The following is a 27,638-nucleotide window of genomic DNA, read 5'->3' as shown; positions in this document are numbered from 1 at the left end:
CTAAATAAGATAATTCTTAACTGGAAACATCTACAAGCTAATCTTGAAATTGAAAGTAGTATTAAGAAGATGGGGAAATAAGCATTTCATTGATTTACTTCATTTTTATCAATGTCTGAAAGTCTCACAGATAGGTACCAAAACTTGTTGCTGGTATATGTTTCTATAAACTTCAATGGCTAAATTTAGAGGAATTCTTAATCAGGAAGAAAACTCAATCTGTTTCCAAAATAGTCTACCGAAACTGTTAAATACTAGATCAGTATACCATAAAGAAAGCTGAGCACTGAAGAAATGATGCTTTTGAACTGTGGTGCTGGAGAAGACTTCTCGGAGTCCCTTGGGACTGCAAGGAGATCAAACCAGTCCATCCTAAAGGAAATCAGCCTTGAATATTCATCAGAAGGACTGATGCTGAAGCTGAAGCTCCAATCTTTTGGTCACCTAATGGGAAGAACCGACTCTTTGGAAAAGACCCTGATGCTGGGAAAGACTGAAGGCAGGAGGAGAAAAGGCCAACAGAGCATGAGATGGTTGGATGGCATCATCAACTCAATGGACTTGAGTATGAACAAGTTCCAGGAGATGGTGATGGACAGGGAAGCATGGTGTGCTGCACTCCATGGAGTCACAAAGAGTCAGACACAACTGAGCAACTGAGCTGATACTGAAATACTGCAACTGAAAATGTGGAATCCATATATATGATCCTCAATGCTACTATTCTATAGGGTAAAATACAATGATGTGTTTTCTCTGGTTTCCTTTATTTTTAAACCATAAACCTTATAAATACATTACAATTTCAATATTCTAAGCTATAGGTTTAATTCTATCTGAAAATGGAGGTAAATTTTTAAATCAATTAAAATTACAGAAAATGCATCTGTTATTTTAACATTCTCTATTTCACAATTTTATATAAGGCTAGTTTTTATATTAAAAGAAATATCACATTTAAATAAACTGATTATTAGATCACCAAGAATATAATCAGTACAGTCTTTCTCGTGAGGGGTAGTTTATCACAAAATTCTTTATAGTTATAACGCTTCCCATCTGCAAAGATTTTCTTTATCCACTGCCTCAATCCTGATACCACTACCCTCAGGTCATCAGGAAAGTATTTCTTTCTACATTTCATAGATTATGGCCTGATTCACCAAAGTTCATTCCTTACAACGTTTGCCATTCTCCGAAGTTCTTTAACATTTATTAATTTCAGCTCACTTAACTATCACAGTACTCTGTGATATTTTTGAAAACGTGTTCAGCACTATTTCACAAAAAGGAAACTGGCCCGGAGAAGTTAAAGAACTTACTTAACAGCACACAGGGTACACTGCACTATTAATAATCACATGTTTTTACCTTCAAATACACTGAAGATGTAGGATATTTCAGAATTATGGTTTATTCCTGCTTAGGACAGTAGTTTTGTCAGTGTATCCTTTTCTAGTACTTTCACAAAAGAATGTTCAGAATAGCTCTACAGCCTTGATTCAAACACAGACCCCCACCACTTAGCAGCTGTGACCTTAGGTAAGTTCTCAAACTCTTTCTACCTCAAGTTCCTCAACTGAAACTGTTATGAAGAGTCAATAACCTAACAGTACTACAGTACTGTTACAGCACTGTACTACAGAGACAACATACAAGCAGTACTTAGTATAACTTAGTATACTTAGTATAACATCTGGTTCACAGAAAGCATTCAATAAATACTGACTAGTATTTTTTATTATAATTCCAATTATTTCATTTAAAATAAAAATTCAGGGCATTTTTTATTTTTTTATATTTTACATTTTTACTTCTCAACATTTCTACAGTTGGATCAAACTCTACTACCTTTCCCCACATTCTCAGTATCAAGGCAAGAATGTGTCTGCTGATACAAAGCTGTCTGCTGACAGAAAGTGTTAACTGAAAAAAATGCACAACCTAGTTTTAAGAATGACACCACAGCAGCATTTCCGAGTCCCATGCATAGCAGCTTTAGCAGAGAACCCTCAGGAGACAAGTATTAAATTCATACTTTTTCTGCGCTGTATTTCATTGAAAATCTGAGCTCTTGCATTTGAGTTAATTTAACTTTATGATTTATATGAAATTGAATAAAAAAACATTAATTCACAGGCTCAGAATTTCATGGGCAGAGGTGCCTGGCAGGTTGCAGTCTATGGGGTCACAAAGAATCAAGACAGGACAGTGACTAACACTTTCAGATAACTGAATGAGAAGAGAATGTAAACCACACATTTCCTACACACTAGATGGTGCTGTCACATCAAGCACAGCAGAGACTAATGCCTCAACAGCGTAAAGCTGAATAAACTGTATCTACAAGTGGCAAGAGATGCTCTTCCTTCTTACTGAAAAACAGCTTGTGAATGTGAATAAATCTTTCTTTTTTGGACAAAGGACTTGATCCACAAAGAGAAGTGCAATAAAGATAATAAATTTACAGAATTTAAAATGACATGCAGTTTTAATTAATAAATAATAAGCTCTTTCTAGTAAGTATTGTTTATCTTGTTTTCTCGGGTTTCAATTTCTCTAAACAAAATTTAAAACTTAAATATCGAATTCTGTACTTTACTCAGGGAGAAAAATGTCCAAACTCAAATGCACTTATTAAAAAACAATGGCCAAAAACAAATGAAGTATCAAGAGTATCTATAAAATTCTATTTATCTAAGGAAAACAGTTTGCTTAGGATTTAAGTTAATCAATAATAGGGAGAGAGAAATGAAGGGAGGGAGAAGACAAAAAGTCTCAAGTTCATGAATAAAATTCCAAGTTGGTTTCTTGATAAGACCAAGCATTAAGAATATCTGTACATAACAACTTACGCCAAATATGAAGACCTACATTAAATGGACACTTTTCTAAGAAAATCTAGAAGATAAAAACCAACCTAAGGAGACACTGACTAGACCTAAGCAAAACCAGACCAATCATCTAGACTAGACCAATAATCAAATTATATCGATAAACTGAAACGGTACAGATTAAGCCTCCTGGGAACCAAACAGGAAAATTCTAAATTTTCAAAGAACAGGTAATTTCCATTTATACAAATTATCTCAGGACATTTACTTTTAAAAGGTCATGGGGCAGTGAAGTTCTCTAACTCAGGTTAGTGAACAAGTACAATATACAGACCAATATCATTAATGAAGACAGATATAAAAACCATAAAATCCTGATTGAGTAAAAAAGGGAATTTTTAAAATATATAGCCTGGAAGTAGGGTGTGTTGCAGGAATACAGATGTTTCAGCAACCTATTTCTATGACTAGAGTAATGATACTAATTTTTAAAGACAGCTTCTTCATGCTTTATAGGAAAGTGGACTAAACGAAGAACATGACTTGGTACAGCCTCTTCTGCCTATGTCACTACATCCTTTTACTTCTTCACTTTGTCACATGCCCAGCTCATTTAAGTCAGAGCTCACAGTTCATCTTAGCTAGAAGGAACACTAGCTGTCATCTAGTTATCGTATAGTATCTAGGAACCATTCCTTTTCAGAATTAAGGTAAACAAGACCAAGCATAACTAATAATCTCCACTGAGGTCAAGACTGTATGGCACAATGAGTGCCACGCCCATTCCACCCCACACCAGTATCCTTTTACTCCGCAACAGGACAATGCCTCCTTCTACCATATATTACAACTGAAGATAGTGAACTGATTCTTGAACTGGAAAGTCAGAGATAGGCTAAAGTGAAAGTCGCTCAGTCTTGTCCGACTCTTTGTGTGACCCCATGGACTATATACAGTCCATGGAATTCTCCAGGCCAGAATACTGGACTGGGTAGGCCTTTCCCTTCTCCAGGGGATCTTCCCAACCCAAGGATTGAACCCAAGTCTCTCACATTGCAGGCGGATTCTTTACCAGCTAAGCCACAAGGGAAGCCCAAGAATACTGGAGTGAGTAGCCTATCCCTTCTCCAGGGTATCTTTTGACCCAGGAATCAAACCAGGGTCTCCTGCATTGCAGGTGGATTCTTTACCAACTGAGCTATGAGGTAAGCCCTAAAGTCTGCTAGAATTTAGCTGAAGTAGGATTTGAGCATAGCTGTGCAATCTAAAGCATTTGTTGTTGTTGTTCAGTTGCTCAGTCATGTCTGACTCTCGGCAACCCCATGGACTGCAGCACACCAGGCTTCCCTGTCCTTCACCATCTCACGGAGTTTGTTCAAACTCATGTCCATTGAATGGATAATGCCATCCAAGCATCTCATCCTCTGTCACCCCCTTCTCCCCCTGCCCTCAATCTTTCCCAGCATTAGGATCTTTTCCAATGAGTCGGCTCCCCACATCTGGTGCCAAAGTACTGGAGCTTCAGCCTTAGCATCAGTTCTTCCAATGAATATTCAGGGATGATTTCCTTTAGGACTGACTGGTTTTATCTCCCTGCTATCCAAGGGACTCTCAAGAGTCTTCTCCAACACCATAGTTCGAAAGCATCAGTTCTTCAGCGCTCAGCCTTATTTATGGTCCAATGATACTACTCGTCCAAATTACTCTTTACGTCTAAATTATTTTATAAGCAGTTGTTTTTTTCCATCTAAATAGAGAATCAGAATTTATAACGTATGGGATTAAGAATAATTATCTTCATTCTATAAATCAAAGCCTTAAAGTTAAATATAATACTATCAGATTTTAAATATTTAGTGGACAGTGACATATTGTAGGATACAATGGCCTATTGCAACTACAAATTCTCACTATCTGAGGAAGAGAAAGAGCTTTTGATATGAAAACAAGAAATCTATAAGTCTAAGAGAAATTCAGAATAAAAAACAAATCAGAATAAAAATAAAAAGAAGAAGGTATACAACTGCAGAATGTCCCACCACTGCGACATATTAATAGACAACAACTGAGTTAGTCATGTGATAGGATGAATACCTGTTAGGATAAACCAGAGGTGCCAAGCCCAAGGTTCATCACCTCTTGCAGACACATTTTATTAAGTTTTCCCACTTACTTTCTCCTCAGAACATACTGTCAATCCCATGTTAAAACTAAGTAAGGATTCTGAGAAGGAGGATTCTGGGAAGATGGTGGAGTAGGAAGCACCAGGAATTTCCCAGATTCTGCCAGAATCGGATACAATTATTCTGTAACTCTGGAGTCCACTGGAGGCTTGGGACTTCCAGGGGAAGGCCTGGAGGATAAACTGTGGTGAATCACGGTCCACCTAGCTCTCAGCACAGCAGCAGCTGCCCAGCCCAGCCCCATAGCACGTGCCACATACACTCAAGAAGCAGCCTGAAGGCAGCTTGTGAGAAGCAGGGTGGGCAGAAGGACCCCGTCCCACAAATGAGAAGTATCCATGCTCTGAAAACTGCTGCTCCAGAGAGCAGAGGTGCCAACAGGCAGACAGTCATTGTTGTTACACCCCCATGTTGTTGGACAACCCTCCCCCACTAGCTGAAGCCACTTCCACAGAATTTTAAAGGCCAGTGCCCCTTCCCCTTCTTAATTTTTCTTTTTCCCTTTTGGGGAGCCAGACATAGACTAGGACATTCTAAAGCAACTGCATATATGGGGGAAATTAGGAAGTGACCACACAGGTCCATGGGAAAGTGAAGACTCAGGAAATACCTGAGGAGACCTTAAGTTTAAACATCAAGCTAGTCCTTGGCACACAGTGAGCCAACAAATTTTAAAAAATAATAATAAACAAAAACAAAAACCAGAGAACCTTAGGGAAAAGGGAAAATCAGATTTCCAGAGTTGCCACGTTACTACTTGCAAGTGACTCAGTTCAGCTCAGTCACTTAGTCACTTTGCGACCCCACGGACAGCAGCACGCCAAGCCTCCCTGTCCATCACCAACTCCTGGAGTTCACGCAAACTCATGTCCATTGAGTGGGTGATGCTATTCAACCATCTCATCCTCTGTCATCCCCTTCTCCTCCCACCTTCAATCTTGCCCAGCATCAGGATCTTTTCAAATGAGTCAGTTCTTCGCATCAGGTGGCCAAAGTACTGGAGTTTCTGCTTCAGCATCAGTCCTTCCAATGAATATTCAGGACTGACTTCCTTTAGGATGGACTGGTTGGTATGTGACTAGCTGCTTCTTTCTTGCTACTTTTAAGATTCAAATGTCCAAATCAACAAAAAACCACAAGGTACACAAAGAAACAGAAACTATGGCTAGTTCAAAGCAAAAAAATAAATCAACAGAAACAATCTGCAAAAAAAAGATAGTGTATCTACTATGAAAAGACTTTATGCCAACAGTCTTAAAGATGCTCTCCAAAACCAAATGGCAATGTGGAAAAAGTAAAGAAAATGACATATGAACAAAATGGAAATACCAACAAAAAGAAGTTTCTAAAAAGAAATTCTGCACCTGAAAGCACAATAACTACAATGAGTATTTCACAAGAGAGCCTTAAGTGCAAATGTGAGTAATTACAAAAAGAATCAGTAAACCTGAAGATAAGGTTTGCTCAATGGAAATTACTGATTCTGAGGCACAGCGGGGAAAAAAGGATGAAGAAAGTGAACAGAGCCTAAGGGACCTGTGGGAGTCTCCGAATGAGACAGACAAACGGTAGAGAGAATATTTGAATACTTGCTGAAAACTTACAAAACTTGGTTGATGATATAAATATAAATAGCCAAGAGGCCCAACAAACTCCAAAGTAAGATGAACTTCAAGAAACCCACACAAGATATATTATAACCAAACTTCCAAAAGCCAAATACAATGAGAGAATCTTAAAAGTCGCAAGTGAGAAGCAACTAGTCACATACAAGGAAATCTTCAATGAGATCATTAGATTTCTTATCAGAAACTTTGGAGGCCAGGAGGCAGTGGGCCAACAAATTCAAATTTCTAAAAGAATAAAATTGTCAACAAAGAATACTATATCCGGCAAACCACCCATCAAAAGTGAGACATAAAATAAGACATTCCCAAATAAACAAAGGCTGAAGAAGTTCAACTAACATCAGGCATATTTTGCAAGAAATTCTCAAGGGAGTCCTGCAGGTTGCAACGAAAGGACACTTGATAAGAATTAGAAAACATACAAACAAATAAAGACCTCAGTAAAGGTAAAACACATGGGCAACCATAAAAGCTGGGATTGTGTAACAACACTTTATAATCAGTTTTTGTTTTCTACATGACTTAAGAAGCTAATCCTTTTTCAAAATTATAAGTCTAAAAATGAGTGCTGGAAATTTAGTTTGTAACCCTGCATTTTGTTTTCTACATAATTTAAGAGACGAATGTATTCAAAAAAATTATTAGTTTATGTTTTAGAGCACACAATGTAAAAAGATGTAATTATATGATATCAACAACTGAAAGGTGTGAGGATCAAGCTGTAAAGGAGCAGAACTTGTGTATGTCATTGAAGTTAAGCTGGAAAAATTAGTGTCATAGCTTTTGGGTGTTAAATGTAATCCCCACAGTAACCACAAAGAAAATATCTATAGATACATACAAAAGGAAATGAGAAAGGAATTTAAATATGTCACTACCAAAATATTAACTAAAAGCAAGACAGGACTAACTAAAAGCAAGACAAGACTAATACAGAAAATAAGGGTCAAGAAATCTATAATATATACAGAAAACAAACAGCAAAGTGACAAATAATTCTTTCTAATCGGTAATTACTATGGATGAAATGGATTAAACTTGACAATCAAAAGACAAAGATGGACACAATGATTTAAAAAATACATGATCCAACTATAATGCTGTCTATAAGAAGACTCACTTTAAATTGAAAGCACAATAGGCTCTTATGTAAAGAATTTCCAAAACTCAACAACCAAAAAAACTAAACAACTCATTTAAAAATGCAGAAAGGATTTCTAAACATTTCTCCAAAGAAGATTTTGAATTATCAAATGACAGTAAGTACATGAAAAGATGATGAACATTACTAATCATTAAGGAAATGAAAATCTTACTATATTCACTGATTTGACAAAAATGTTCAAAGATATCATATGTGCTTTAGTCCAGAAACCTTGTCTCTTACCAGTGTTTGATTCCAAGTATCCAAGGGCACCATGCCATGGATGACCCATGCTCTCTTTACTATTAGATACAGAGTCATTCGTGTCTTTAGTCAGCCTGAAGAACCAGGAATCAAAGGGGTGGAAAATGGGAGTGGCACCACTCAAGTGTTACTCTTAGTGACTCACTAGCAAAATTGGTGCTTCTGTCGTCACAACTATATGTTCTGCTGGCTTAGAGGTCTTAGTTCCAAAGGGAGGAATGTTTCTGCTAGAAGACACAGAATTGGAAGTTAAGACTGTTGCTGAGCTCCTCTGGGTTCCTTACACCTTTAAATCAATAAGCAGAGAAGGGAATTATGCTGTTAGCTGGTATGACTGATCCTCACTATGAAGCTGGTCAACTGTACTGTGACAGAAGTAATGCAGAGTAGTCTGACTATATGGGACCCCCCAGGATGTCTCTTAGTATCACCACACCCCAACATAAACTCAATGGAAAATAGCAAGAACCCAATTCAGGCGGGACTATTAATGGCCAGACCCAGAATGAAGATTTGGGTCACCTTACCAGGTAAAGAACCACAATCAGCCGAAGTACTTGCTGAGGAAAATATAGAATGAGTAGCAGATGAAGGCAACTGTAACACCACCTGCAACCTGACCATTCACAGAACCAAGAACTATACTTGCCAAGAGTACTTAGCCCTTATTTTATTATGAATGTGTTTGTGTGTATGTGTGTTTGCATGCACACAGGCATGTATGCACAAGAAGCAAATACTTTTGTTTTCTTCCCCCTCTAAGGCCTTATATGATGTAAGATGTATATCATGGTATTTAAGTATTTTTAACTTTACATCATAGTATTTTAGTTATGGATTATCAAGAAGAGCAAACACTACCCAAGGACTTTGCATCCTTTCTCTAGGAAAAGGGTTAGTGGTTTCGGTTGTATAAAAAATAGCTAATCATGCTAGACAGAAATATGACCTTATTATTGTCTTTTTTTTTTTGGTTTTAAGTGTGGTTTAAGGAGTGCCAAGCTGAAAAGGGGTAGGCTGTGATAGTTAATTTTATGTGTCAACTTTTCGCCAAACATTATTCTAAATGTTACTGTTATTTTTTAGATGACATTAACATTTAATTCAGTAGATTTTGAGTAAAGCAGATTACCCTTCACAATGGAAAGGGAGAAGGGGAAAGAGAAAAGATTACCCTCCAGTCAGTTGCAGGTCTTAACAGAAAAGAAGACTGACCTCCCCTGAAGTAGAGGGAACTCTGACAGCAGAGTGCCCTTGACTCAAACTGCAACAGCCGCTCTTCCTTTGGTCTTCAGCCTACTCTGGAGAGTCTGGACTCAGGAAATCTCTACAACCACATGAGCCAACTCATTAAAACCTCTCTCTCCTTACACATATTCACACACACACACAATCCTTATACATATTCACACACACACACCCAATCCTTACACATATTCACACACACACACACATAATTTTGTTCTGTTTCACAACAGAACTCTGACTAATATAGCTGGTCATACTTTAATTAAGGTTGTACTCTTTTTTAAAAGGCTGGTGGGTACCACAGTGTTAAAATATTGAAATACTGTTTCACCAACGACCCACACTACTATAGGGGCAGTTCTCTGCACAGGAGAAGGGCACCAGGGCTCAGCCCCAGTGCTACAGTTTATGTCCACTGACTGGTTGTCACACTAGAGGTTCTAAATTATTGACATTGCCTCTTTTACACTATACATATAAAACAATTACAAGTAACGTGAATGTTAAAGTCAAAACTATGAAACCTTTAGAAAAAAAAAAAAATAGGACAATATCTTCACAACTTCAGAGTAGGGAAGATCATCTGAAATATGACAGGGAAACCACAAGTTGAAAGATTTATACAAATATACAATTACATAAAATAAAGAATAAAATAATCTGCACACTAAAAGCAGAATAAAGTTAAAAAAAAAACAACAGGCCACAGTGTGAGAGAAAGTATTTTCAGTTCACATACAAAAACAACAAAGGGCTAGATGCAACATGAAAAGACTAATGTCCAAAATATGTAAAGCATTTCCATGAATGAATAAGAAAAATATAAGCAAATCTATAAAACAGAACAAGCAAAAGGCTGATCTAGAGTTTAAAAAACTAGGACTCTCAAATGCCCAAAGAACATTTGAAAAGTGAGCAACTGTATCAGCAATTAGGGGACTGCTAATTAAAATGCAGTGAGAGGGAACTACGTCCCCATCAGATTGGTAAAAATTAACAAGTATCAAACAACCAAGAGTTGGAAGAATGTGGGACAACTACTGTTTACTGCTTACGGAAGCATACGTTTGTAAACCACTTTAAAAAGTAGTTTGGCATTTGTACATCAGGTTTCATGCAAAACAAAGTTCACTGAGATGCTGTTTAAACTTAAAGCCAAAAACTGACAATGACCCAAATTTCAGACAAATGAAAGAATTGGTGAATTACTTGTGACATATGCACACTATGAATTACTACACAGCTCTGAACAAACTGAACAAACTATATCTATATACATCCACAGGAATAAATTTTACAGTGTTAAATGAAAGAAGCAAGAAAGAATACATTCAACAATGAAGCCCACCCGGGTTTGACGGGTGGGCTACCCACCTACCCCCAGTAACCCCTGACCCTTCTTACCCTGCTCTACCCTTTTTACAATAGCTCTTATGTTCTTGGACATCTTCTATGTTCTTTAAGAATGGGTCTTTGATTTTGGTTCCTCTTTTTCACTAGCACAGCCAAAGCACCTAAAACAGTGCCTCATACATAGTACTTGCTCAGTAAATATTTGCTGAACAAATTAGAATAATTCCAATTATATAAAGCTCAAAAACAAGTAAAGCTAAATATCATATTGATTGGGAATGCATATAGGCAGCAAAACTATTTAAAAGATGTAAGGTAATAAATACTACAAAAGTCATGGTATAAGTAACCTCTGGGGTAGGGAAGACAAACGCAACAACAAAAGGGATACAAACAATTTCTCTCTGAACCTAGACTTTAAAATGTACATAAATATGTATATAATATAGATGTACAATGTATGTGTTTTATATACATGGCTACACATAATATACTTCACAATAAGAAAAACATTGAAAAAAAATTCCATTAGCACTTCTCTCCCTAATCCTTCTCCACCTTCACCCTGACTCTGATTTATCCATCACCACTAAGACCCAACACAGGAGTCAGGTAACAACTAAAACAGTTCATGCTGCAGAACAGTCTAGGGATCTGACAGATATTCTGAAATTTATACTGACTGGATTATACTGTTTCTTGAAATATTATTTGAAATAGGCGTCATCACATGTCAAATATTGGTCAGTAGAAAAGAATAGAAATCTTCACATCAACCAACAAGACATCAGTAGGAAAAACTACTTCCAAGTGTCACCTATCAGATATACAGATCTAGACATAAATACGCCTCGCTTCAGTATGTAGGAAATATCTCAAATATACCTGTATGCTGCCAAACTCAACGTTCTCATAATGGAAATGTGCACATTCAGCCATCTTCGGAAAGTGACCTTTAGTGAAGGGTAACCTGAAGTACATGAAATACATGAGATACAAGATCCTGGAACAGTCAAAATTACTAAGCCTGAGGAGGAAATAAAACAGGTTTAAGAGCTCATGCAACAAGCAAAACAATTTAATAAGCACATGCGCGTGAGCACATATACCCACTCAAACCTTTTCAGAAACGCACAGAGTCAAATGGAAATTACATTCAGTGCACAGGTCAAAACCAAAACAAAAAAATAAAATAAAAAGCATCGCTACAGTACTCTCCTGATCTTGACCCATGTCAATGGCCCTAAAAAACTATGCTTTCGGTAAATGTCATGGAGACTATGAACAGCCTGCTCTAAGCAGAAGCAGCATTCCCACCACAAAACACAAAACCACCGTTTACCTGTGAATGTTGTCACAGCCCATCAGTCCTGGATTGGTGGGTCTGGATGCAGAATGAAAATTTTATCCTTGTCTTTCCTCCACTTAGGATAAAAACATAGCTATCTAACCCTTTACCAGGTGAAAAGATGCTTTTCCTATCTAAAACTGAAATGGATGACCCTCAGATATTTCACTTCAAACACCGGCATCCACGTCAGGCTTTCTCAGATGCAGAGCTGAGAAACAGTGATATTCTAACTCAAAATACCAAAACTGGCTTTTCTAAGTGACTGAGGGCATTTATTAAAGGTACCAAAAAAGACATACTTGGATTGTTACTATTGAACAAACGCAACCTAACAGAAAATGACATGAAAGTTATTCCAAGAACATTAAAGTATATTTTTAGACATGTAACCTTCAGACCTGTTCTGCTAACAGTTGAGTCATAACAGTATTATTCAACGTATGGACAGTAAGAGCTCATTTAGTTAGAAATCTGGATAAAAGTTTTAGGAGAACTAAAGAACTGATTTTCATTTATTGGAACTCACTTAAAACTCATTGTAATATTATACTTACTTTTTCACATGTTTAACCTTCATACTGGCTGTACTGCCACATGTCTTAAGACTAAGATCTCCAGGAATTTCTGGAACATCTGCTCCTCTGGCCTTAAAAAAACAAAGACAAAAGATTTATGACCATCCCTTTATTATGAATACATTTTAAAAAGCAGATTATAGCTCATTTTAATGGCCCTGCTAACTCCATACCAAAAGAAATACATAATGGTTTAATAATCTCTTAAAATTATAACTTACTTGACTTTTAATTGCTAAGAACAAGGAAAAATAGTCACCTAAAAATATTTAACCTTACTGTAAAAGGAAAAATTGTCTGTCAAACTAAGAATTTTCATTCTCTTATAATCACATTTTGAAATCAATTATTGTTATATGCCTCAGCACAAAATAAACTCTCCCCCCAAAGCTGCTGGAACAAAATAACCCTGGTTATGATGATTAATAAAAATTTAAGTGACAATGTGAACATAATTAGGAGATCACACATACATTTTTCACACTAATATTTGAAAGTTCCATCTATGTAATACCTCCAAACTACCCTTAGTCTGCCAGTTTGCTTAGTGATTTTTTATTTTTAGTGATACATTCAGCTGCATCATTTTAACAGAAACTGGAAAATCAAAAGATTCTTCACACTCCAGAGAAAGCAAACAGCAAATCCAAATATCTATCTTAAAAAAAAACAAACTTATGCTATACAATCTATGACTTGTAACAGAAAAAAAAACTGCTATAGCCAATGTCAAATAATGCAGTAGGGGAGAATAATGTGGATTGAGCGTTTAAAATGAGTTAAGAGGGGATTCCCAAAGAAGATGCAGTAAATACACACAATGGACTACTACTTAACCTTTAAAAAGAACAAAATCTTGCCATTTGCAACAACATAGTTGGACCTTGAGGGCATTATGCTAAGTCAAGTTAAGTCAGAAAAAGACAAATACTGTATGGTCTCTTCTACATGTGGAATCTAAAATCAAATCAATACAAAACAAAACCAAGCTCATAGATACAGAGAATAGACTGGTGGTTGCCAGAGGTGGGAATGGAGAGAGAGTGGGTAAAAAAGGTGAAGAGGTCAAAAGATACAAACTTCCAGCAATAAAACAAATAAGTCATGGGAACTTAATGTACAGTATAGTAACTCTAACTAATAATACTGTCTTGGACATCTGAAAATTGCTAAGAGAGTAGATCTTAAAAGTACTCATCACAAGGAAAAAAAAAGAAAAAAGATCTGTTAACTATGTATGGTTACAGATGTGAATCAGACTCATTGTTGTGATCTTTCAGTGTATACAAATATCAAATCATACCATTATGCACCTGAAACTAACACAGTGTTATACTTCAATTTTATATCTCAATAAAATAAAAAAGGGAGGAGAGTCATAACAGCATCTCAACTTTTAAAAATGTTTCTTATTAAAAAAAAAACTAGCCAAGACAGATTAAATGTTAAAATCCATGACTTTTGAAAATTATGAGGTAACAATGTATGAATTTACAAGAAATTAACACTGGATATATAAACACCATCAGGAACAAGTGGACCCATTTTGTCTGAGGTTTTTGTCCTCAGCATTAACTTGCTGTAATTAATAACAGTTAAACTTCCTTAGTTTATTTATAAGGGTTGATGTTTCATCATCGATTGTTCACAGAGTCTTTTTATTCTGTCCTATAGGTCTTCCAAAGGGAAAAAATGTTATTATATTCTTTAGTAATGAAATAGAACTCATTCCATCTGCAATTACATTATGGATTCACTGAACCTTTTCATAAATCTAATAGAGGATCTCAGTATTATTTTTCCTCTATCTTGAGACAGAGTTCTTTCAAACTCGTAGGTATTATTTCATCAGTGCCTCTCATCATTCTTAATCCTACCACACTAGAAAAGTCTAAAATTTTTAAAATACAATTTTTAAAAAAAAATGAAAATAAAGGAAACATGGAGAAAAGGAGTTGGCAAACTTTCTCTTAAAGGGTCAGATGGTGAATATTTTAAGTTTATGGACCACACTGTCTCTCCCACAACTCAACTATTTAACAACACAGAAGCAGCCATGTGTAAATGCTAAAAAAAAATTTGCTTGCAAAAACAGGCAGCCAGTAAGTTGAATTTGTCAACCACTGACCTACAACATTTGACGTAGTAGTGAAATAAATCATTATCTAGTTTTTATGTTATGTTGCCCAAATTGTTGCATCATCTTTAAAGAAGGTATTTTATGCGGTGTACCTGAAATTCATATAACAGTATAAATCAATTATATTTCAGTAGAAAAAAAAAATACTTTAAGAGCTTGCTGATTTTGGTATTTTGTTTTCATTGAATATATCTAAGAATTCCATATTTTTCACTTTTCATCCATAACAGGAAAGAGAAAACTGACAAAGATTTTTTATAATGATTAGACGCATGAAATGTTGGATGTAAATAAACAGCAAGAAGCACGTGAGATTCTAGTAACGTGGGTGAAATTGACCACATGTTAATATGACATCTCAGACTGATGATTATATCCATCTGTTAAAAAAAATATGAGTAACTAATAAATTTCTAAGGACAAAAAGAAAATATGATACTTTCCTCTAGTCAGTCATTCAACTGAAAGGACTTCATTATATAAAATTTTGCAACAACCTGGACAACATTCTTTCGACTTCTATGATACCTGTGCATCAAAATTCACTTGACATAAAGAGGTCTGCTGTGCTTAAATTCACATTAAAATTTCTAACATAATGGTTTTACAACATTTGTTCTATAAATTATTCATAAATTGACTCAAAATTTAAATATAAAGGAGTTTTCAAAAAAAAAGAATGCACTGGCCCAGGTTGGTAAATGGTGGTGACTTTATTTGGCAGAATGAAAACTAAAATATTAACTGTCTTTTGCAAACAGGCTTTCTGTGCTAGATAAGCCATTGTCCCTAACACACATACAAGGAGAAAATAAGGAAGGCTGCCAGGTCTATGATCCACACAGGGAGACACACTAGGGACCACACACCTCTGCAACCACAACTACTAGACAGTAGGTAGAAACACAACACAGAGGTAAAGTCACAGGCTATCCAAACGGGCCTGGCAGGAAGACTCTGCCTAAAAAGACAAAATGGTAACAATTAGGCAAAAGAACCAACGGTCCAAGACGCGTGAGCAGATGTGGGAAAATATTTTTGAACCAACAGTTCAGTAAGTTGATTCAATCAATTGTTGAATCAACAGCTCAAACATACCTATAACCATGTATGTTTTGTCCAGCAATATTTTCCCATAGTCCAGAAATGTCCCAGGCATAAAAAGTGGTATCATTAATTCCTTTAAGATTCAGTAAACAAAATTAAAAGGAAAATACAGCACTATCCCTCAACTGTCTGATAAACTAACATTTTCACCTACATATTATGTTTTGATAAAATAAATTTTCTTAAATTTCTATTGAAAGTACCTAGCTTGAACCATTTTATTCTGTCCCTCTAAATCAAAAGTTAAGAAATTTCTCCTTTAGAAAATACTCATTAAGTAACATTCATTCTTGGAAAATACAATTCTCCCAGGTTATCCATGTTATAATCATCACTTATTTATGCTTCCAAAACAGAATTTATATCAACATCACAGAAATGGTGCCACTCATCAACAGAAAATTAAAGAGACAACAGAGACTATGGAACATACCACTTAGTGAACATACCATGTTCATAAAAGCACCCACCATTTACAATTAAATTCCCTATGCATCTATCTCCAGCAATAAACTGACTTCTTCTAAGGTTGGAGAGTACACCACAAGTTAAATATAAGCCATAAAAGAAATCCTCACTGGTTAAAAAAAAAAAAATACAATCCGGGAAAAAAAAAAAAGTGTCATCTGTAATAAGGAAAGCATTTGTTTCTCCACAGTCTGAACCAGTTAGACCACACAGATTAAAGTGCATCCATTTCAGGAAAACATAATCTGATACTGAAAACTTGAAAAAATAAGAACTGGCGATGTTTTACCCTGTCTGTTTCTATGCCCGCTAACCCAGAACACACACGAACAAACACCCACCCACACACAATCACGCACATACACAGAGGAGTATTACTCATCCATAAATTTAAGAATGAAACCCTGCCATTTCAACAACATGAAGGAACTTTGCCCTCAAAGTGCTAAGTGAAATAAATCAAAGACAAATATTCTCTTATATGTGGAATCAAGAAAACAAAACAAATAAACACAACAAAGCAGAGGTCGATTCACAGGTAGCACATGCTGGTAGTCACCAGAGGAGAGGAGGGCGGCAGCATGCATGAAACAGGTGAAGCGGATAAGGAGGTACAAACTTCCAGCTACAAAATTAGGTTAGTCATGAGGATGTAATAGACAGCATGGCTGACTACAGTTAGTGACTCTGCATGGTGACAAGAGTTAACTAGATTCATCCTGGTGTTCATTTTATAAAGATATCAAATCACTGTGTTGAACACCTGAAACCAACAGAATACTGTTAAGTCAATTATACATCAATTAAGACAGAGTAGGCAACAGAGAGGGGAAAAGCCCAAGGATATTATTGAAAAGTCTAAGAAAAATGTACCAGTGGTCTCACTTTTGTTTAAAAAAAAAAGAAAGAAAAGAGAGAAATGGGAAAGAAAGAAAAAAGAGAAAACAAAAGAAAAGTGAAAAGAATTCATTTTAATATCTGAGAAAGGATATAAAGAAATAGGAAAATTCAGGATATTTTTCAAGGAGAAACAAATGGCTCAGTCTGTCCAGAGAATGACAATTTCATTCATTCAAAAATTATTTACTTATAATTTACTATGCCGGGCACAGATGCTAAAACAGTAAACAACAGTGACAAAGTCCTCATACTCAAGGGGCTTACACCCTAATGAAAAAGAAAGGTGATAATCATAAATACTTAGTATTTGCAAGTACCACAGAGAAAATTCAACCAGTATAAGAGAGAGAGGAGGACAGGGCTGGGACTTCACTGGAGGTGCAAGTAAAGGCAGCCTGAAGCGTGACACGTGAAGGGGATCTGAAGGTAGAGCACGGGCAAGCTGTGCAGACCCTGCAGGAAGAGCACTTCCCAGTTGCAGCAAATACAAATGCAAGGCCCGGAAGTGGGGGCATGCTCGGTATATTTGAGAAAAAGCAAGGAGGCTGGGGAGACTGAAGCAAAATTATCAAGGTCCTGCTTTTAAGAAAAATGAAATGAAACCATGTATAACAAATGCAAGATTCTGAACTTGGGACTGGAATAAAGTCAGCATTATTAATGTAACCTGTCAAGTTAAAAAGAAACAACTCACTTCAGAGGAAAGATGGGATTTTGTGAAAATCTGTAGTTCATGGTTTCTACAGGACCTTCTAGTGGGAAATGAATTCTTACCAGGCTAGAGTTATGGACGTGGCAGTCATCTGTACAAAGAGGACAGTGAACTTCCAGGAACAGTAAAGATCTGGCAAGAAATGAACACAAGAGACAAAGCACAGGCACTGTGAACGCCGACGCTGAGCAGGTAGGAAGGAGAGAGACAGGAAAAGAGTCAACCCTTCAGGAGGGAGTGAGTGTGACTGCAGTTTGCAAGTGTGAACTTCTGCATGTGTGTATGTGTGTGTGTGAGAGAGAGAGAGAGAAATAGAGAGGGGGTCGGGGGAGAAGGCTAGAGAGGGCTGAGAGAGGGAGAAAAGGCAGAGGAAGGGGACAGACTGTGGCTGGGCACAAGCAATCCTGAACACACTGAGCATGAACCTTTTGTCTTCCTTCTTAGTTTTTTTATATTTTGGAAGTTCAGTATTTATAACTGGTTTTAATTTTCCTGACTCTGGTTGTTAGCATGTGTGTGAGCATTTTCAACCAAGACCATTGACTTTATTTTATCAATAGTAAGTTCATTTGCTACAACATGACCTGCTTTTAGCCCTGAGCCTTGAACACATTAACTTTAAAGTAGAAAAGGAAACAAAAGTGAGAAATTGTTCCTAACAAAAAATTTCAAGAATTAACAGGCTCCACTTTGAGAATTTTGCAATGATCAATATTAAAAATAAAGTGAATGGAAAAACACTGAGAATTTAAATTAAATGAATTTAACTTAAATGACTATTTAAGTTAAAATATTCAAAACTAATGACAGATTCTCTCTTTTCAAGTTTTTGATCTTTTTTTTAAGATCCTAATATTTATTTACTGAATGATTTCACTGTTAAATAACTGCAAATAAGTATTTCAATCAGTAATTTAGAAAAATTCTACAGTTTTTTAAGAGATTTGTTTAAAAACTTTAAGTTTTAGCTACAAATTTATGAGAGTGATAAATAAATCATAAGCCATAAATCACAAAAGGACAGAGGCCTCTTTTAGGGTTTACCACTACTCCTCTTTTGACTAAAAATGACTATGTACTACAGATCAATCACCACTAAGGTGATTAAATCAGTAATTAAAAGGCTCCCAATCAACAAAAGTCCAGGACCAGGTGGTTTAACCAGTGAGTTCTACCAAAAAATAAAAGAGGAGGAAACTCTTCCAAACTCATTTTAGAAGTCCCGAGTTACACTGATACCAAAGCGAAACAAGGATGCAACAAGAAAATTACAGGCCAATATCTCTGGTGAAAATTGATACAAAAAGCCTCAACAATATTAGCAAAGCAAATTCCCATGGCTGATTCATGTCAATGTATGGCAAAAACTATTACAATATTGTAAAGTAATTAGCCCCCAACTAAAATAAATAAATTTATTTTTAAAAAAATGTAGGAAAAAAAAAAACAATATTAGCAAAGCAAATTTAACCATACATCAAAAGGATCACACACCCTTGGTCAAGTGGGATTTAATCCAGGGATACAAGCCTGGTCCAACATTTGCAAATCAATCAACATGATACATGACATTAACAAAATGAAGAATAAAAAAATCATATGATATCTCAACAGATGGAGAAAAAGCATGTGACAAAATTCAACATCCATTTATGATATAAAAAAAAACTCAACAAAGCCAAGTACAGAGGAAATATATCTCAATATAATAAAGGCTGTATCTGACACAGCCACAGATAACATCATACTCAACAATGAAAAGCTAAAAACTTTACCCCTAAGATCAGGAAAAAGACAACAATGCCCATCTTGCCACATCTATTCAACACAGTACTGGAAGTCCTAGCCAGAGCAATTAGGCAAGAAAAAGAAACAAAAGGCACCCAAACTGGAAAGCGATAGTTTTACAATCACTATTTACAGATGACATGGTATTATTGTATAAAGGCCTTAAAGACTCCACACACACACACACACACACACACACACACACAACTGTTGGAACTAATAAATTTGGTAAAGTTTCATGATGCAAAAATCACTATACAAAAATCAGTTCCATTTCTATAAACTAACGGTGAACTAACAGAGAAATTAAAACAATTTCACTTACAACTGAGATTCAATAAATTGAATAAAAACAATACCTAGGAATTTACTTAACCAAGGAGGCAAAAGACATGAACACTGAAAACAACATGTTAAGACACGGGTGAAAAAAAGTAAAGAAGGTACAAACAAAAGAAAGATGCCCATGCGTCAGGAGAATTAATACTGCTAAAATGTTTACTCTATTCAAAGCAATCTTTGGATCCACTGCAATCCTTACCAACATTCCAAAGGCATTTTTCACAAAAATAAAACAGTTTTAAAATTTGTGTGGAACCACAAAAGACATGGAAAAGTCAAAGTAACCTTGAGAAAGAAGGACAAAGCTGGAAGCATCATGCTTCCTGATTTCAAACTGTATTATAAAGCTACAGTAGACAAAACAGTATATTGACATAAAAATAGACACACAGATGAATATAAAATATTCATATATAAAACAAATATAATATATAAAATAAAATATAAAACAAATATTTTATATAAAATAAAATATAAATAGAATATAAAATAAAATATAAATAGAATAGAAAATAAAATACAGAATACAAATAGAATATAAAATAAAAATATAAAAAGCCCAGAAATCAATCCACTTGTATACTGCCAATAAAATACAACAAAGAAGCCAAGAGTATACAATGGGAAAAGGACAGTGTCTTCACAAATGGTGTTAGGAAAACTGAACCACTATCTTATAACACACACAAAAACTAACTCAAAAGGATTAAAGACTTGAACATAATATGTGAAGCCATTAAACTCCTAGGAAAAGACACAGTAGCAAGCTCCTTGACATCAGTCCTAGAGACGACTTTCTGCATTTGATAACAAAAGCAAAAGCAAGAGAAGCAAAAATAAACAAGTGAGACGACATCAAACTAAAAAGCTTCTGCACAGTAAAGGAAACCATCAACCGAATGAAAAGGTAACCTGTAAAATGGGACAAAATTTTTATAAATCATACATCTGTAAAGAGATTAATATTCAAAATATAAAAGAACTCACTTAATAGCAAAAAAAAAAAATCCAATTAAAAAAGTGGGCAGAGGCTCTGAATAGACATTTTTCCAGAGAAGACTTACAAACAGCTAACATGTACATGGAAGGGCGCTCAACATCACTAACCATCAGGGAAATGCAAATCAAAACCACAACAGGTTATCACTTCATGCCCGTTAGAACAGTTACTATCAAAAAGATAAAGAAACAGGCATCAGCAAGAATGTGGAGAAAAGAGAAAACAGTACCTTTGTGCACTTGTAGTACAAATACAAACTGGTACAGCCATTTCAGAAAACATTATGGAGGTTCCACAAAAAATGAAAACTGGAACTACCATACAATTTGGCAATTCCATTTCTGGGTATTTATCTTAAGAAAATGAACACCCTAATTTGAAAAAATATCTGCACCCCTTTGTTCATTGCAGAATTATTCACATTAGCCAAGAAATGGAAGCAACCTAAGTATTCACTGATTGATGAATAGATAACGAAAATGTGGTATATACACAACAAAGGAATATTATTCAGCCATAAAAAAGAAAGAAATCTTACCATTTATGACAACATAAATGGACTTGAGAGCATTATGCTAAGTGAAATAAGTGAAAAAGAGAAAGACTAATACCATATGATCTCACTTATATGTGGAAGCTTTAAAAATATATAATTAATTTAATTGAACCAAAGATACAGAGAACAGATTCGTGGCTGTAAAGGTAGGTAAGCAAAATGGATTCAGGTAGTCAAGAGTCCAAACTCCCAGCTATTTAAATAAGTAAGTCCTGGGATATAAAGTACAGTGTGGTTACTATAGTAAATACACAAAATTTACAGTATCGTGTATTTGAAAGTTGCTAAATGAGTAAATCTTAAAAGTTGTCATCACAAGAAAAAAAAATCTGCAGCTATGTATTGGTAACGGATGTTAACTAGACTCATGGTGAACATTTCACAATATACACATATACAGAAACATTATATTGTATACCTGAAACTAATTCATAATATAGCAATTATATCTCAATTTTACAATAATTATTTACAAAATTTTTAAAATTCTTAACAATTCAGAAATCTCTGATTTTCTTTTAGATCTGTATTAAAAAACTAATATTCTGAACACTCAACACAAATCAATAAAAGTTCAACACTTACACCCTTTTATTTCTAAAGCTACTAAAACATTAAACCCATGAAATTCTTTTCGAGAAACATCTATAAGGGTTTCTCTTAATAATAAACTTTATTCTCAACATAATATTTAATACAGACTATTATTGAAAGAGAAAAAGGTTCCCTACTTTCTTTACTCTTACTTCCTCATTAAAATTAGTATAACTTTCTAGAGAAAGTGTAGTAAAACAGCAGTTCAAATCTCATTTATACCTTTTTCATCATTCATTGTACACTTTTTGCAACCTTGCAATGTACTATTTTTTGAGTATAATCATTTTTAAAGAAAACATAGAATTATAGCACCTGCCTTCAAGAAGTTTACACATAAAAAAATTAGAGTACCAATGTAAAACTAAAAGATGCTAAAAACATATGTTACGAACAGTAATTTCCATAGACAAACCAATGGGAACTCCAGGAAACAGAATTCAGTCACTTTCCATGTATACAGCATATGACATCTTAATACAGAGTAAATGAACCACCATATAACAAATATCACCTTTCTTCCCATTCAATAAACTCAATGTAGACTTACTGCAGGTTATCAAAATACAGGAGAAAACTGTGAAAGATTTTTACATGGACAAAAGAATTTATTGAATAGCCTTTCAATGGCATGCTGGCACCTCCAGGGGATTACTTGATTCAATAGGGAGGTGTGTGGGGCCTGTTTGTTTTGACTAGACTATTTCACATCTCTTAGAGTGGAAATTTGCAGTGTAACATCACACTAAAAGGAAAATATCAAGAGAAGAAACTAACAGAATTCTATAAATGCCTTATAAACAATGAATATGCTCAAGTAAAATCATATGCTAATAAACTGAAGTATTTGGCAATCCCTGGGTGAAAAGGCATTTTCAAAAATGAAATATGTAAAATCTTATCACAAACCTGCAGTGACAAATGAACATTTGCAGTCAATTTGGATAAGAATCACTAACTTTTAACTTTAATTAAGTAAAATGTTATTCTCCACAAAACAAATTTCATTGTTCTTATTGATGGATATGAATTACAAAAAGTTATAAAAGAGTAAATGGATAACTCAAACTTAATGTGGAAAAACTACACTGCAAAGAATTTTTCCACCTAACTATTAACAAACAAAACTGTTTTCCAGTATCTCAGTGAATGTAAACTCCATTCTTCACGTTGATCAGTCAAAAAACTTGACGTCATCCTTAACATCTCTTTATCTCACTCTCTATGTTCATTCATTAGTTAAAAAAAAAAAAAAAACAGTTGGCTGTATCTGTGAAACTGTTGGTACATTCAGAGTCTTACATCTACCATCCTGGTTCAAGCTACCATCATTGTCCTTCTATTATAACAATCTTCCAACTGGTCTCCTATTTCCTCCTCTTGTGCCTCCTTCTTTAGCCTACTCACAGCGATGAGAGATTTCCTATAAAATTTTAAGCCAGATCATGTCACTTCTTGGCTAAAAATCCTCCAATGGTTTCCCAGCTTACTCAGCATAAAAAACCAAAGCCCTTATATAATGGACTACAAGAAACCACTTCTCTGATCTCATCTTTTCCCAGTTCAGTTTCGGCCACATCCTACTCGTGTTTCTTTCAACTTGCTTTTTAATTCTATGCCACAGCCTTTAACTTGTTCTTCCACTGCCTAAAATGATCTATTCCCAGGTAAACACACTCCCTTCACACCCCTCAGGTGTCTGCTCCAATCTCAACTTCTCCTAGAGGCCATCTTGCCATCCTATGTAGCGAGCAACCCTTCTTCACACTGTGTCCCACCACTCTGTGACCCCACCACTCTGCATTATTTCTACAATGGCATGTACCACCACGTGACATGCTATACATTTAATTATTTGCTACTTCTCCTACCTCATTAAAATATAAGCTCCACAAAGGCAGGAAATGTGTGTGTTTTATTCACAGCTCTGCCCAAGAGTCTAGAATGTGCCCTGAATAGGTTATTTGCTCAACAGGTATTTCCTGAATGAATGAGTAAAGCAACAGCAAAAAATTTTGTTTCTGTGAGTAATGCTTCCCCTGTTCCTTTTCTTTACATAAGTAAAATATACATACACACATATGCATCAAACTGATTTACCATTGCACTAAGTGTTTCCTCCCAGTCAGGCCGCTCTCGAGGGTGAACGTTTCTGTGTAGTTCTGGAACAAAATCATCCTCTTCAGAATGTATTGAGGACTTCATCTTCCTAGAGACCAAAACATGAAAGACTGTGATAAGAATTCCCATTTCTAAGAAAGCCTTCCAATGACTACAATCCAAAGGATATGTCCAGACCTGGGTATTTCCAATCCAAAGGAAAAAGAAGAGAGAAAAACACTTTCTTTAAATTGTGGGAACAAGCTTTACCAACTTGCTTTTTCCCTCATTAAAAAATTATTTGATTCTGACACACACTCATTTTATATTTTTTGAGATTCTTGTTCATAATATAAAAAACTATACTTGATAATGTAAAAGTTCCACAGAGAAGTCTAAGAGACACATTGCTTGAGAAGTGACCTTAGGGACTGCTTACTCACAAGCGTATCTTTTCTTGATCTCTGAAGTAAATTCCAAGCAGCACTACAACTCTGCTTTTCTCTTTCATTCCCCACAGTCTTTGTTTCTGTTTGTTTCTGGTTTTAGTCTATTTATGTCTGCTTGTGAAAGAATGTATTTAAATTCTACTGAAGAGAGAACATCTCTGAGATATACCTGAAGTGGTCAGTTTGGTGTTCTAAGTTGTAAAGCTGAAGCTACAAGGTGGCTATGTGTCTGTAAGTGATAAGAGTTAGTATCTGTCATCACAGGGAGTAATATACTTTCCTACCTTCAGAGCATATCAATAAACTAGATTATAAAGCTCCTTAAAATATTAAAGCTCTGTTCCGGCTGGTTTATATGGTCTATTAAGTGCTTACATAAATCTAATATTCCCAGAATTCCCAGAAAATAAAGAAACTGAACTTCTAACACTAATGGGGTTAGCTATGTTGGTGGTGAAAACAGAACAGAGGTTTACTGAAGTCAGAGTTTTGGTGATTTCCAAATGAAAATGCCTGATAAAATTCTCAGTATGTACAATTTCATCATGCAAAAATCAAAAAAAGTATCAATAGGTATATAGCGAAAAATCTTCCTCCCTTCCCTGTCTCCAGTCTGCCCATTAAATTCCCCACTTTATATGTTCTTTCAGACTTTATGAATATATATATTCATATACATAATTTTTCATATATATTAAAGAATATATCCACAAAAAGCAAAGTATAAAAGCAATGTATAAATATGCTACTCTTTGTGTAAAAAATTACGAGAATAATTTTATTCCTTCATCTCCACCCTACTCTTTACACCTGGGTCTCGTGCACTGCAGGGTTCTCCCACATTGCAGGCAGATTCTTTACCATGTGAGCCACCAGGGAAGCCCCCAGAATACTGGAATGGGTAGCCATTCCCTTCTCCAGGGAATCTTCCTGACCCAGGGATCAAACCAGGGTCTCAAACACTGCAGGGAGATTATTTACTGTCTGAGTCACCAGGGAAGTCCCTGTTGTTCAGTAGCCAAGTTGTGCCCAATTCTTCACAACCCCATAGTCTGCAATACTTTTTACATAAAAAGCATCATGTTTCACACTGTTGCGTAGTTTTCTAATATTTTCTGAAGGACTTTCCGTATCAGTATACAAAGAGCTTCTTTGCTATTTTTACAACTGTGCAATATCATAGATATTCCACAATTTAACTCATCCATTACTAGTGAATTCTTCAATTATTTCCAATCTTTCACTATTACAAACTATACTACAAGTTTATAAGATATCATTTCAAGATACGTTCAACTATATATGAAAGCCAAATACTCAATGATGAAAAAAATTCCTTTTATAAAGTAGCCCATTTTTCTGTTAGATTTTTGGTCTTTTTCTTATCTCTTTTTAAGTTCTTTAAAGAGATTAGGTCTTCATTTGTAATATGAATTCCAAGTATTTTTAACAGGCTGTCATTTGTCCTTGCTTATTTTGTTTTCTATAATGCAGATGTTTTATATTTTATGTAGCTGAATTTCACAACCCTGAGTTTTGCATTTTAAGTCATTTCAAAATGCCATCCCTGATCCAAACCCTATTTTTTAAAAAATTTTCCCATGTTTTCTTTTGAATTTTTTGTGGTTTAATACATTATACCTTCTTCAATCATTTGGAAATTATCTTTGGTATGAGGCAGGTCTCCAATTTTCCTTATTTTCCACAGATGCATATTCAGTTTTCCCCCCAAAGAATTCATTGAATAGTACATAATGTTCCTGTTGGCTTTGGAGAAACCATCTTTACCATATCTTCCTATGTATTAGGGTACATTTCTAGGCTTCCCATTTCACCCCCTTATGCCCTCTATTCATACCAGTACCACAAGATTTTAATCACTGAGACTTCATACCATAATATCTGGTTGCACTAATCCTCTTCTTAGCCTTGCTTTTTTCTTCTTCCCAAAGTTTCTTGACTCGATTACTTAGTCAAGGTCAATTTATTTCAAAACCAATTTACCTAGGTTTTTAAAAAAGCATTCTTCTTATCACATTAACTTTATAATAAACTGATATCTTTATGATGTTGACTATTTTTTATGAACAAGGTATATATCTTTTACTTTTGTTCCAAACTTCTATGTCCTTCAGCAATATTTTAAATTTTCTTCACATAGGTCTTGGAGTTCCTTATTAAGTTTATTTCTGAGCATTTCATCTTTGTTGTTGCTCTTAAAAATGGCACCTTTTCTTCCATTATGTCTTCTAACTGGTTATTGCTGGATATACTGTTAGTAGCCCTGTTTTGCAAATAGGAAAAGTGAAATGTATTAACACATCCAGGCATCCCAGATGTGATGGACCACTTTCTACTAGAAGATTCCACCTCCCAGCCTGAAGAGGACACTGAAACAAGCAATTCTCACCTCTGCAAACCCACTGGACTGGGTGACAGACACCAATATTCTGCCTCACTGAATGCTCCCCTCAGAAGCTTTCCCTCAAAAGCCATGAAAAAAACTACCAGTGAACTTCCCATTCAAGACTGCATATATGTTAAGAAATAGAGCTTTCCTTCTCCAAGTCTCTGAAAAGGCAGTAAGCCAAATAAAAGGAAAATAAATCCTTAAAAGATTAACACTGGATGGGATCAGCAGGCCAGAAATCTTCAACTTCTGGAAGACAAAGAAGCAAATGGGATCACACTGACTGGTAAACCAACGGAGAAAAACCAAGGTTCAAGGAGGCTATACTCCCACTTCTCCCCACAACAAAGGAGGTACTTGCCCCCAAGGAATTAATAAAAACTGGAAAATTACTCTATAAATAAATTTAACAATCAATTAGAGGGACTGGGGCTATTAACAAGGGTGTGTTCACCTAAGAAAAGAAAGGCAGAAGCTATAGCATCATGGGAC

General features: G+C 35.4%; 1 protein-coding gene across 9 annotated transcripts in view; it reads right to left on the bottom strand.

Annotated features, from left to right (window-relative positions):
• The window catches only part of ARHGAP32 (Rho GTPase activating protein 32), a 189,903-nt gene that overhangs the window by 87,178 nt on the left and 75,087 nt on the right, over window positions 1-27,638 (bottom strand). For 6 of the 9 annotated variants that reach the window (XM_081536550.1, XM_081536547.1, XM_081536552.1 and 3 more), the window contains exons 2-4: window positions 24,288-24,396; window positions 12,560-12,651; window positions 11,540-11,624 (exon numbers count right to left, since the gene is read on the bottom strand). In XM_081536550.1, the coding sequence (XP_081392676.1) occupies window positions 11,540-11,624; window positions 12,560-12,651; window positions 24,288-24,392 (282 nt within the window). In that variant the 5' untranslated portion in view covers window positions 24,393-24,396. Of the gene's footprint in view, window positions 1-11,539; window positions 11,625-11,996; window positions 12,039-12,559; window positions 12,652-24,287; window positions 24,397-27,638 lie in introns of all 9 variants that reach the window. The other 3 variants (XM_081536548.1, XM_081536544.1, XM_081536553.1) reach the window with 2 other exon arrangements.

This window comes from Giraffa tippelskirchi, chromosome 10, assembly GCF_054371585.1.
Source record: "Giraffa tippelskirchi isolate mGirTip1 chromosome 10, T2T-mGirTip1v1.2.pri, whole genome shotgun sequence".
NCBI lineage: Eukaryota > Metazoa > Chordata > Mammalia > Artiodactyla > Giraffidae > Giraffa > Giraffa tippelskirchi.
Note: the sequence above shows the minus strand (reverse complement) of the source record. Positions and strands in the feature narration are given on the sequence as shown.